At 41.8% G+C, this 14,096-nt stretch overlaps 1 protein-coding gene across 1 annotated transcript in view; it reads right to left on the minus strand.

The window, feature by feature from the left end:
* The window catches only part of LOC139449724 (guanylate cyclase soluble subunit alpha-2-like), a 105,355-nt gene that overhangs the window by 37,929 nt on the left and 53,330 nt on the right, over positions 1-14,096 (minus strand). Inside the window, exons 3-5 of the mRNA XM_071231238.1 lie at positions 12,421-12,539; positions 7,016-7,701; positions 4,762-4,941 (exon numbers count right to left, since the gene is read on the minus strand). Of these exons, the coding sequence (XP_071087339.1) occupies positions 4,762-4,941; positions 7,016-7,701; positions 12,421-12,539 (985 nt within the window). The remainder of the gene's footprint in view (positions 1-4,761; positions 4,942-7,015; positions 7,702-12,420; positions 12,540-14,096) is intronic.

The following is a 14,096-nucleotide window of genomic DNA, read 5'->3' on the forward strand; positions in this document are numbered from 1 at the left end:
GAAATTGGTTTGGGACATCTTATGATGGCAATGAGGTTCCTTTTTCGTCATTTGTTGTTTTACACCGCACTCAGAAATAGTCAAGCTATCAGCGTTAGAAATTAGCACTAGTCCTATAATCCTTGCCAAACTGCCCAATGGTAAAGTTATCATAATTTGCCCTTTTTAAGGGTTTTGCTATATGTTATCATTATAAGGACTAGTGGACGAAAACTGTTAGTTTCTAACCCTGGCTGTATGACGGCAGCCTATAAATAATCGAGTCTTGATCAAACAATCCAGTGATTGGTATTGTGACCAACGATCGGGTTAGGATGACACACTGTCAACCAATTCACCGAACCTGATCAGCCGATGCATTTGGTGGTCTCTTATAATTACGACCAGCATCCCTACGTTCCTCCACAGGTCCAGTTAGTCACTGTGATTCCATTACAAAGAATGTGGTGCTTGCATGGTTTCAGTTGTGTATGATATATAAAATATACTGGAAGACCTTTTCATCGTGTTTCGATTTGCATTCGGACAATATCCATCACTACGTTATTCAACTTGGCAACCAGAATAATCTTATATAAACACGTTGTTAATGGTAGTTCAGCGAGAGGGGCATGTATTTGTCACATACAGTTGAGCAGTATAGCAATTTCGTTCCGATGAATAGACATTAAGGGAGTACTACCACACCATGTACAACTGAACACATTTGTGAATAGGATAATTGAGCTTAATCGTAAATGGTATTGGGCATCCAATAGTGTATTTCTCAATTTTCCACTAATGCATTTCTCAATTTTACATTATAACGCATTTCTCGCTTGACCGCATAAAGTGAATCATTAGATGGGTTGGATGTCAACCATGTTTAATTAAGTTGCAAACATCGAAATACGAAAATTGGTTTTGATTAATAATGCTTTCCTTGTGCCCAAAATCTGTGTTTGAGACATGACCCTTTCTTTCAATTGTATTGTACAAGAAGACATTATGGCATGAATAACCACATATTTGTGTCTGGATACAGGAATGCCTTCTCAGTGTCACCGAGTCGGGGTTTAGGTCCTATATATATAATATTCAAACCATGAACAGGAGAAGTGGCAATGTGATAAACCTTGCCCGACGATGTTTTTTCAACTATGATTACTTGGGGAAGGCAGTCATCTTCGTGCAGCGATTTGTAGTCGTTCACAGCAATATAATTTGTCTTCCAGGCGAGAGCAGGACATAAGAGGTCGAGGTTAATTCTCCAAATAATAGGGAAAGAGATTGGTTGTAGGTTTACCAAAGCCCCTGACTATCATGAGGTGGACTGATTGTGGCTTCAGGTTGGGGACAATTCCACTGAGCTTAGTTGAAGGAAGGAAGCGGTCGAGAAGCCAGCGAGATGAGGAGAAAAATGCCCGTATAGCTGGATTAGCGTTATGAAATACGTTGACAGGCGCGTTGGATTGGGTTATGCCAGCGTCGTGGAGATGCTAGCTATAGGGTAAGGCAATATGCCCCGTTGCTAGTTTACTGCTGTTCATAGACCACCGTAAGAGTTAGTGAGTGAGTGAGTGAGTTGGGTTTATCGCCGCTTTTAACAGTATTCCAGTTATATTGCGGCGTGTCAGCTTAATGTGGGAGGAAAGCCCGAAGTGATACAGGTCTCAGACGTTTACCACTTCGGTGAAAGCCACGAGCACGGGTATGGTGCTGACAAACCTAGAAACATTACCGGGGCGAACCGGGATTCGAACCCACGATCATAGGTTTCTGTCGTGCCCAAGGGACGCAACTCTGCACAGCGAATCGCGGCGCCTTAGACGACTGGGCCACCCGTGCCCCCTGACCACCGTAAGAAACATGTTCGTAGGTTAATAGTGGATGAGTGGGTTGGAAATTGGTAGGATGGATATAGCATTATCTAACGAAGTTGTATAAACGGATACTAGGTAGAGGGTGGATGGGACGGTGGGTTAGTAGGTTCAGGGTTTGTGGTACGGCGTAGGTTGAGGGATGAGGATGACGTGGTGGGCAGGTGGTTGATGTGGATGGTGGATAGGTGAATTAGTGCTTAGATGAATTGAAGCGCAGGTTGGTTGTTGGTTGGTTGGTTTGTTATTTTACGGCGTTCTCAGCAATATTCCAGCTATATGACGGCGGTCTGTAATTAATCGAGTCTGGACCAGAAAATCCAGTGATTGACATCATGATCATCGATCCACGCAAATGGGATCAATAACATGCTTCAACCAAGTCAGCTTGCCTGACCACTCGATCCCGTTAGTGGCCTCTTCCGACATGCATAGTTGCCTTTTACGGCAAGCATGGGTTGCTGAAGACCTATTCTACCTATATCTTCGCGGGGATAAGATGAGTTGACAAAGTGGTAGATGGGTGGAGTATGATAATATCCATACTGAATTTTTTCAAAAAAGTTATTTCAGAAAGTACGGTGAGAGTTGGAAGAAAAAGCGAAGAGATAATTCCCATGTGTTCCGATAGATACCCTTAATGTATCAGGAGATGAGGGTTTTAATTCGAAAAAACAAGAGAATTGTGAATGTCAGGTAAAAAACTTATACATTCCAATTTTTCAGATTTATAAGTTTCCATTTCAGTGGAAGAAACGCTTGAGGAACAAACGTCGTGAAGTGCTTTCAAAACCAAGTAGGTTTTCCAGTGAGTGTCAAGATAAGCCTCTGCTTAAAGGATAACTTTTTATACTTTAAAGAATAGTTCTTTCTTTTTAATTCACGCTTGCCTTATGGCTATCACAGTCCTTTTTTCATTAACGGAACATTGCAAAATAAATTCGTCATCATTCGTACAAACGAGGGGCGGTCGGGTAGCCTGGTGGGTAAAGTGTTTGCTCGTCACGCCGAAGACTTGTGTTCGATTCCCGACATGAGTACAATGTGTGAATCCCATTTCTGGTGTCCCCCGCCGTGATATTGCTGGAGTAATGCTAAAAGCGGCGTAAACTCACTCACTCACTCGTACAAACGAAATAATATATCCAGTGATCTGACATTTTCTACATATACCACGTTATATGTCTTATATGTCAACGAAAAATTAAGTTGAACTTTAATGGGAATATATTATTGGATGTTTGTTTGTTGTTGTTTAACGCCGCACTCAGCAATATTCCAGCTTTATGACGGCAGTCTGTAAATAATCGAGTCTGGACCAGACACTCCAGTGATTGACATCATGAACATCGATCCGATGAAGTACATCACCCAAGTCAGCAAGCAAGACCACATGAAAAGCATGGAGTCATTTTACGGCAAGCATGGGTTGCTGAAGACCTATTCTAACCAGGATCTTCACAGGTATATTATTGGATGTAGGTAATACAGTAGAATATTCTTATTTACATGGGTGAGTAAGTGAGTTTGGATTAAGTCTGCTTAAGTATATTCGTATTATCACGACGTGTCACCTTGACGTGGGAAGAAATCCCCGTGCAGCTTGTTCCACTTTGGTGAAATCCACGGCCTCAAACCTAGAATCGTCATCTCCGAATCTTGGATTCGAACCAACGACCATGCGGCAACTCATACGGCCGGGTCAGCCGTGCACCCTCGAGGCCACCGCGGTGAATATGTTTATGTTTTATAAATTCTACAGTTATTTGACATTGTCTACAATCCACATACTCATCGCAGAGGGCGGGTTGTTAAGGGAATGAGAGGACAACTGAACAAACAAAGCATATGAAGCCTTCATGAAACAAGGTTTCTTTGCGTAGATGTGGCGTTTGTATGCCTGTTGCATCTAACTCATAACGTTTTATTCGCTGCTATTAGTTAGTATATGTAAGAGTCTACCAACATCCCGGTTCATATCATGCCGTTCCATTAGTTTGAGATATCGAAAGAAAACAGCAAGTTGTGTAACCCCAGTCACAGAATACTAAGTATACAGTTGTAGACGGTAACTTCCTGGGCTGTGCTGTGGTCGGCGTGCCAACGAGGCACGAATCGTATTCTGTTGCAAGACAGCTTAACACGCCGGATTGGAACCGATGGAATTTCCATTAGTTGTGATGCAGTTTGATAGAAATGTTCAATAGACGTTGCAATCCTTTTAACGAGACTCAGGCAGAACTCCAAGGCCGGGGAACCATTGCCTTGTCTTGTGTGTGGATCAACTGCGTTCCTTGCAGAATTAGGTATCCATGAATAAAATAATAACAAATCAGTCAATAATTAAGATTTCTTTGAATTGATCAATAGAGCGCTGTGTCCCAAATACGTAACGTATGAGGGTATTATGTTAAAGATACGGTTTTTGCAGAAGTCGCTTGGATACATGGGGAATGATGACGTTGTGGTCGCTGGAGTGACCATTGCAATGTTATTACCGGTTTCTGTTTGACAGGTGGGCATTGCGGTAAGATTACGAGAAGGTTGGCGTTGATTGTTTGTTGTTTAGTAATTTGTGTACAGTATAAGAGCTTGGCACCCGGGCTATGCAAACAGGATAGATCTGGGTATGCCAAAGAAATAGTTCGATACACTGAAATTCATTGGTATTCAAAACCGTAATTTGAAAAAAGTAAAAAAAATGATGTGATGACACGGTTAGAGGTGATGAGATGAGGTGAAACTGGGTTTAACGTCGCGTCCAAGATTATTGCACTTATGTAGCGACGTGCATGCACCTTCAGCTCTCCGGGCGGACGCTCTACCACTAGACCACGGAGGCGGTCTCAGACAGTTAAAGATGTATCATGTCTAAAAGTGTTATACACCGTAACGCCCTTACCTGAGCCTTGGTTTGTTCGCCGACGAGAATGACGTCTCTTGTGGCGTCGTGGATGGGAATGTCGGAGATGTAGATGCCCTTGCCTATCAGTTCATCCAGTTTCTCTACGCTAGGCGATCCTATGAACATGATGGCGTCGGCTGCTGGCAGATAGATCATCTGTCCTTTTATGTCCATGCTCTGAATGGGACACATTAACGATAAGGCACCTTTAGATAAATATTCAAGATCATCGATTTCGGTTACATTTATCTTGGCTTGCCATTAGAACATTATGACCTCTGTTATCCATAAAAAATGTCCCTCTTCCGTTAACAAAATGTTCAGAAATTGACATTTTGTTAGATAACCAGTTTCCAAAAAGTTTCTCATATTTGTTTCCGCCTTGGTAGAGTACGGAAACCTGAATGATGAGGTGTAGCTTAAGTACGAGTTATTACCATTATTGGATTCTAAGCCTAGCCCTACCCTACCCTACCCTACCCTACCCTACCCCTAACCTTATTCTACCCTACCCCTAACCTTATTCTACCGTGTCGTACTCCACCTTTAACCCTAACCCTAACCCTTACCCTAACCCTGACCCTGACCCTGACCCTAACCCTTACCCTAACCCTTACCCTAACCCTGACCCTGACCCTAACCCTAACCCTGACCCTGACCCTGACCCTGACCCTAACCCTTACCCTAACCCTAACCCTTACCCTAACCCTAACCCTTACCCTAACCCTAACCCTGCCCTTCTGACGAATCCCATGTATGAGTCATTATAATGTTACGATATAACAAGGAATAAATCGACATTTAAATGATTGAGATGATGTGGTGAGCTACATGGTGTGTAATTACTGATTCGCATATCATATGTTATTACTTTGCCCTGATTCTCACAGAAGACGCAGCATGGCGTATAAATGATTTATACACTGCACAAATGTACCCTCGCTCACTCAAAGTAGCAAAGTGGGTAACGTGTGCACCCACACCGAAGATTTCTGTTCGCCTCCCATATTGGTTCAAGATAATTCTGGATTGTCCCCAACCTGATAAATACAGCCTCAACAAAGTCCTCATGAGACGAGTATTGAAATAAGGATATTGATACTTAATTAAGTTAATTTTATATTACCAACAGGCAGCATAAGGTAGGAATGCGTGAGTTCAACGGGGCTTTCAACAGCATTAAACTTTCTAATGGCACGTCCGCTTAATGTCGGATCCCAAAGTGATGTACACGTTTACCTCTTAAGCGAGACCCTTGAGCATGGTGCTGTCAAACCAAGACTCATATTCAGGACGAATCTGGGATTCGATTCCATGATCAAAGGATGCTAGCATTATGGCATCTTAGTCAACCAAACACGCGTGTCTCCCAACCCCCACTCCATGCCCACGGCGAAAATAATGGTTCGAAGTGGTAGCTGTGGTGTTACAAGGCTTTGAACAATAGAGTGAGTGAGTGAGTTGGGTTTAACACCGCTTTTAACAATATTCCAGTTATATCACGGCGTGTCAGCTTAATGTGGGAGGAAAGCCCGAAGTGATGCAAGTCTCAGACGTTTACCACTTCGGTGAAACCAAAGACCACGGGTATGGTGCTGACAAACCTAGAAACATAACCGGGGCGAACCGGGATTCGAACCCACAATCATAAGTTTCTGGAATTGAACAATAGAGTGAGTGCGTTTAGTGTACCGCCGCTTTTATGGGTATTTCAGATATACCATGGTGTGGCAGCTTGATGTAGGAGAAAAGCCTCTGGTGATGAAGGCTTTGACGTTAATTCCTTTAGTGGTTGGTTGGTTTGTTGTATAACGCCGCACTCAGCAATATTCCAGCTATATGACGGCGGTCTGTAAATAATCGAGTCTGGACCAGACAATCAAGTGATTGATATCATGAGCATCGATCCACGCAATTGGGATCGATGACATGTATCAACCAAGTCAGCGAGCCTGACCATCCGATCCCGTTAGTCGCCTTTTACGACAAGCATAGTCACCATTTACGGCAAGCATGGGTTGCTGAAGACCTATTCTACCCCGGAATCTTCACGGGTCTATTCCTTTAGTGAAACCCATAAGCACGGTTATTGTCCTGAAAAGCCTTGAAACATAATCAGGGGCGAATCTGGGATTCGAACCAACGATCATAGGTTTCTGGCACGCATTAGGGTCGCTACTCTGTATAGCGAATTGCAGCGCCTTAGACTACCGTTCCAACCGTTACCCCTCAAAGAAAAATAAGTACTCACCTTGGAGGTTTTTGTCAGAAGCAGGAAGCTGAAGTTTATACGTGACAGGAGAGCAGAAAAATTCATTTTGACTTCCGGTCGGAGGATTTCAAAGTACGTTGAGAGTTCTAATCCCTTTGTGGCCATTTCCGGTGCTATTGTCTTCATGAAGGCGCTGCCAAGCTGTGTGATCTGAAGGTCACGGTCAAACACCACGTGGAAAGGGAAGGTGCGGCAGAAGGTCGCCACGCCTATCTGAGAGTCGGACGGATTGGCGGAGACCGTATCTTGGATAGCACCGGTACCTAATGTATTGTTACTGTCGTTGTTGTTGGTGATGATGTTGATGATGAAGATCTGATGAGGAGAGTCTGGTGAGCGATTGGGAGACACTTTTATTTCCACCTCCGTTGAGAACCGAACCTTGGCTACGGCAGTAATGGTGCCTAACATCATGTGCAACAGCCTACGTCGACTGGAGTAGTAGTGAATTAACAAAGTCTTGCGGTCATATTCACATCGAAATGAAGCTGGTGTATCACCGTGAAATTTAGGCGTTTTTCGGATATGTTCATTCAGTCCATCGACATTGCTGAAAAACTCGAACATATTGCTTCCGACCATGTGTAGTTCCTTGCCGTATTGTTCAAAACACAGCATGAAGTACTCCATGCCTAGTCCAGCCATAAACCGGTTCACCTCCAGCCCTGCGGGAGAAACGATAACTTAGTTTATATTAATAACTATCCAGAGAGCGAAAAGTGGACAAAAAACAATCAAGACCATCAAGTACCATTCAAAAGGGAAAAAAAGTGAGTGGTTATACCACTCATCCCCTGTAACCTGTCATCGAGGAGAGCACGCGTCATTGGGAATCACATCGCATTTTTTTCTTTACATTTATGAAAAAATACAGGATGAAAAAAATACTCAATCATTCTCATCCGTGTATAAGAGTACTTAGAGCGTCCATCAGATCTGATCTGATCTGAAAGGTTTGGATTCAGTCATTTATTACTAATATTCATATCTTTAAGCACAGGTTTCTGATTGGGTTTTAAGAAGGTCATGATGTGTTTGTGTTTGAATTTTTGACATATTTATTTTATAACATTCTTACTTTGACCTTTGGGCATTTATGCTTTAAAATTGGGACTATGTCTTATACTAGTGAGTGTGTGAGTTTGACGCCCTTTATAACACCTATCCAGTTCTATATATGCAGTTCTCTTGGTGAAATCCACGAGCACGGGTAAGGTGCTGAAGAAACCTAGAAACATAATCTTGGCGAACTGGGATTCGAACCCCATTCATAGGTTTGTGGCGTGCGCAAGGGACGCAACTCTGCAGAATCGCAGCGCCTTAGACCACTTGGCTATCCGTGCCCCCTGTCTTATATACGTGTGAGTCGCTTAAAATTCTATCTAACAAAAGACCCCTTGGAAAACTGCCCCTCGTTAATATAGCGCATACCATGAATAAACTTTCAATTTAACAAGTTGATGTATTCAAATCCCCTGACAAACATTAGGAATATATCATATGTTATTTAGCTCCTTTTATTATTTGCTTTAACGCATTTTGAGAATATTTTGTATTACATTCCTCGGGAACCTGTCATTTGTTGTATTACCGGGGGCAGTTTTCTTACAATCTTTTATGTTTAAGAGAATTTACTTTTCTAAGAACGCGTGAAAGTGTCGACTAGCAGTCTGTAGATGTAATTCCCCAGTTGCACTCTAACCATATATAACCCAGTCACGTCTTCTACGCTAAAATCTACTGTAAAAAAGATTCCATGGAAACAAACACGATCCAGATTGACGCGGATTGGTATACATTAAGTAATTTGACGACTGTTAACTGTAATCCACTCTAAGATCACCGCTAAATGATTCATCACTGAAAGGTCTCAACCCACGTGCCCATTTACACGTAAATTACTCTCAGAGGATGAAGAAAGACAACAACGATTGTCCCGGGATTTGTTTAATTGTTCACTTCTTCCAACCCACGAAGTGTCCGCGTCTAAAGCACTCAATGTTGTTATGACCGTCACCACGATTGCTATACTGACCGCCTATGTGATCGACAGTGTTCAAATTCTCAGCTCGGTTTACATTGTGTATATTTAGTGTATCTATTGGCATACAGCAACAGTCTGGACACCGTGACCACAGTACCAGGATGCCATTTCGATTAGAAGTTGGCGTGGCCTTCACAGCCAAGACGTCTTCTTAAAGGTCAAGTGTAGATGAATTAGACTTCTTAAGCGCCATACACTCTGTTTGATATATGAATGTGATCTGGTTACTCTAAGTGCCATTTACTTCAAAGTGGTAATTATTCTCCAATCACTTGAAACATTACGATATTGGACGAATATTGGACGTGTGTCCAGACGTTTTGTATCTAAGAAGGACGGCATATCTTACAGCGGTCAGGTAACGCAGACACGTTAAGATGTAAAGAGGATGTTACAATAACGCCAAACGAGAAAAAAGTATCAACGAATAATTATTTTAATATTGTTCATACACTGCTTATCGTTTAACGCCGCTGCAATATTACATCTACACTACGGTGTACCAAACACAAAATGCTGTCAGTAATGATATTCAAATAATTTTTGTATAAACAGTGAATCGCATCAAACAAGATATAACGTCACCTTAAGAAACAAGCAAGTGGAAGTCCAGCTTCATCAGTCAACCCAAAAAATCAACACTTAAAAAAATCAACACTTAAAAAAACAAAAAAACAAAAACGGAGCGTGTCGAGCCCAACTACAAAGAATTACACATGTACCAAAAAAAAGGAAATGTTGAAAATAAATATCAGGGTGAGGCTGTAAATAGGTTTTTCAATATGGTTACCATGGATTCGAAAATCTTGAAGAAATTGTAGTGTCATCTTTGGTGCGAACATGTAGGTGATTAAGAAGCACAGCTTCATTGGTCCAGTGGTTTCTCGGGATAAGATGTTTTCGATGCGCACGGGCGCCGGAAAAAAAGGCTATGCCATCAGCTCACATGCCTTTCAGTCAGGTGAGCTAAGAGTGATTAAGTGAGTATAGTTTTATAGTAAAATGCAACCATGCTTTTTGTGTGGTCAGGCTTGCTGACTTGGTTGATGTATGTCATCATATCCCAGTTGCGTGGATCGATGTTCATGATGTCAATCACTGGAATGTCTGGTCCAGACTCGATTATTTACAGACTTCCGTCATAAAGCTGGAATATTGCTGAGTGCGGCGTTAAATATTCCCATTAAAGTTCAACTTAATTTTTCATTGAATGACATACACGCAGTAAGGTGTGTTACTTAAAGAATATAACGTGGTATATGTAGAAAATATCAGATCACTGGATATATTATTTCGTTTGTACGAGTGAGTGAGTGAGTATGGTTTTACGCCGCTTTTAGCATTACTCCAGCAATATCACGGCAGGGGACACCGGAAAATGGGCTTCGCACATTGTACCCATGTGGGGAATCGAACACGGGTCTTCGGTGTGACGAGCCAACGCTTTAACCGCCAGGCTACCCCGTCACCCCAGGTGAGCTAAGAATCATTCAACGTATAATTATTTAATAGTGTTTATCAACATAAGGTACCATGTCAGAATTGGTAATCTTAAAATCAGGATGTATTCCTTCAAGTTTTTTTTCTGACTCCCCCTGAAGGAAATTTGATTAAAAGCAAACACTTTTCTGTCACATTCCATGGAAACATTCGCTTCAGGATAATGAGTCTTGTAATATGAAACATCGTACACGAATAACAGGATTCCACTGGCACCGTCTGTTTTAGCTGGTATTTATAAACCATATCCCTAAACAAACACTTCGATCATATAGATAGACCAAATAAACAAACCAAAAGCCGTTTTATCTCCCTAATGTGCGAGTATTTGAACCATCGGTTGGACATAGATACATCGCTTCTCATGATCGTTCTAATCATGGGACGCAGAGTTCTTTTAATGTATGTTTTCCTTGTGAGAGACGCCCATTACCACTTCATGGCGGTAATTTGGAAGCTAATCAAAAGGTACTATCTACAATGCTCTAATTCCTATATAGAATCATAGGCATTCATCATTCCTGTCACGTGTGATAAACGTACCATCGATAACGTTCCAGTACAGTGGCAATACATATTACTTGTTTCGCTACATTATTACCCATCGGTAGGAACTGTTCACGTGGAAAATCGTCAATACCTCAAATGTAACTTCTTCCGGTTTTCACTTCAAAAAGCGAGAAGGGCACCACTAGCATAACGTCTATGCTTTAAAATACACAGGCTTTTAAAACTGGTTTATCGTACGAAGTTCGTGTTCTACATCTTAGTCGTTTGTTATGACGGAAGGTCGTAATAATGACTCCAGTCTATCGTACAATGGAATACCCAGACGCACCCTCGTTGCAAGATTCACATTTCACCTCTAATAATGTCAGCATGTCAATTACCAGAGAGCGGAATGACACTGCAACAATATACAATGTATAACTATTCGCTAAACCTGAACCAGAACTGGTCCCTCTAGGCTGGGTAAAGCAATTTATTCCAGATAATTGCAAAACACTGGTTTGATTTTTTGTCGTGACATGGCTTGTCCTATTTGTCTTCTTATTGCGCTAAAATTCAATTGCAGTCTTCATTTCTGCAGCAACCTGGTGCCAGGAACTATTTGAAAAGAATGAAGACAGAATGGTCTCCACATTGGCAGAAATGAACCAATTTACAATATCACTATCTGATTGCCGCCCCAAGCGCCAATACTGACAACTACCAACTTGATGAAAATTGAAACATACAGAGCTTGCTCCTAACCCCGAAGAAGTAAAGGTTTCAATGGAAAAACGCGAAGCATCCAATAACACTAAACGGCTACTCATAGGCACATTGTCACTGTCATGTTTGTAGAAACGTACCGTTAACATTGTAAAAAGGTTTCTTCACAGGGCGAAACAACGTAATGGCATGTTTGTATACTAATAGAAGGTTGGCTGGTTGGTTGGTTGGTTTGTTGTTTAACGCCGCACTCAGCAATATTCCAGCTATATGACGGCGGTCTGGACCAGACAATCCAGCGATTAATATCATGAGCATCGATCCACGTAATTGGGATCGATTACATGCATCAAACAAGTCAGCGGGCCTAACCACCCGATCCCGTTAGTCGCCCCTTCCGACAAGCATGGTCGCCTTTTGCGGCAAGCATGGGTTGCTGAAGACAAATTTTAACCCGGATCTTCACGGGCATAATAGAAGGACGGTAATACTCAGCGAAAAGATGTTGTAAACCTACCAACAAAGTCCTTTGGGATTTGAATCTCATTTCAAATACCAGTATTGAACCATTAAATCTAGTGATTTAAAATATTTATACCAGGTGTGGTTATTTAAGTCAACTTACCCAGGTATTCAGAACATACTTCCGCCATGCGCACAACCAGGTTGTCATCGACCTGACTATGACGTAATGTCAGGTCACTGCACTGGATATCAAAGTCGGTGGGGAAGAAATCTTGGGACCTGCAAGAAAATGAAGTTGCTTTTACAGGTGTTGATCTTACGCGACTGAAATGTGATTTCTGGTATTGCATATGTCTATCTATTATAACAGGGAAGAAGCGAATGCTGCCCCAAACTTGTGGTTGGTATTATGAGCATCGCCACGTGACGTCGATTACAGACCAACATCCTGACATGCAACCCAGTCTTGCGACAAACACCTAGTATGGTTGTATGCCGCTTTTAGCAATATCACGGCGGGGGACACGAGAAATAGGCTTCACACATTGTACCCATGTCGGGAATCGAACTCGGGTCTTCGGCGTGACGAGCGAACGCTTTAACCACTAGTCTACCCCACTGCCCCGGTAAGTCAGTAAACAGTGCAAATGACAACTAACGATATTTCAGAGTCAATATTATGTTTCATCTCCTGTGACAATTAAAGTGCCTAAATATAAATTGAAACAGACCCCCAGAGCGTCGGGTTCACATATCGAACATTGTGTTACAGTTATACTGTAAAGTACGTTTGTAACGAAAACGCTTATAACGAAATGACCAATATAACGAACTTAAGTTTTAGTCCCGGGCATTTGTTGAAAAATGATGTATTTATGCTTAGTGGTCCCTTTGAGTTCGTTATAACCGTAGTTCACTGCATTTTGTATTGTCCTTCTGGACCATGTTCGTCAACAAAGGTCCTTCCAATGGTAGAAACATTACTCAGAGATTCTGACGGAACCATTAGATTGATTCCATTTTTAAACCTTACTGCACTGATGCAGTGACGTAATTGACATACACATGGAACGGTTTGGGATTTCAGATCAATCAGCATGAATAACTGTGAATTGAGTTAATCAAATATGACAGTTACAAAATGTATTTTTACAAAGAAAAAGAGTGTTTCCCGCGAGTTATAGCTCTCATTCAATACATGTCATTTAATATTTGCAAAATGAAGAGAAAAGAAAAAACCCAAAGAATTATTACGATAAGGCGTCGAGACAGGATCTTTATGATTAATGTTGAGTGGATGCACGTTGCGTAGATCATTAAAGGTCCTGGCATGATCAAACTCCTCTCAAATGTTTCACAGCACGTTCGAGGCTAATAGACCACGCATCCCTCGCTGCATTTCCAGAGCAGAAAAAAACATCTCCATCTACTATTACACAACCACCATATACCTGTAGACAACCACCACATACTTGTAGACAACCACCATATACCTGTAGCCAACCACCATATACCTGTAGACAATCACCATATACCTGTATATGCATGTAGACAACCACCATATACCTGTAGACAACCACCATATACCTGTAGACAATCACCATATACCTGTAGACAACCACCACATACTTGTAGACAACCACCATATACCTGTAGACAACCACCATATATCTGTAGATAACCACCATATACCTGTAGACAACACCATATACCTGTAGACAACCACCATATACCTGTAGACAACCACCATATACCTGTAGACAACCATCGTATACTTGTAGACAACCACCACATACTTGTAGACAACCACCATATACTTGTAGACAACCACCACAT

Source organism: Haliotis cracherodii, unplaced genomic scaffold (genome assembly GCF_022045235.1).
Source record: "Haliotis cracherodii isolate W230 unplaced genomic scaffold, xgHalCrac1.p SCAF_8, whole genome shotgun sequence".
NCBI classification, from domain to species: domain Eukaryota; kingdom Metazoa; phylum Mollusca; class Gastropoda; order Lepetellida; family Haliotidae; genus Haliotis; species Haliotis cracherodii.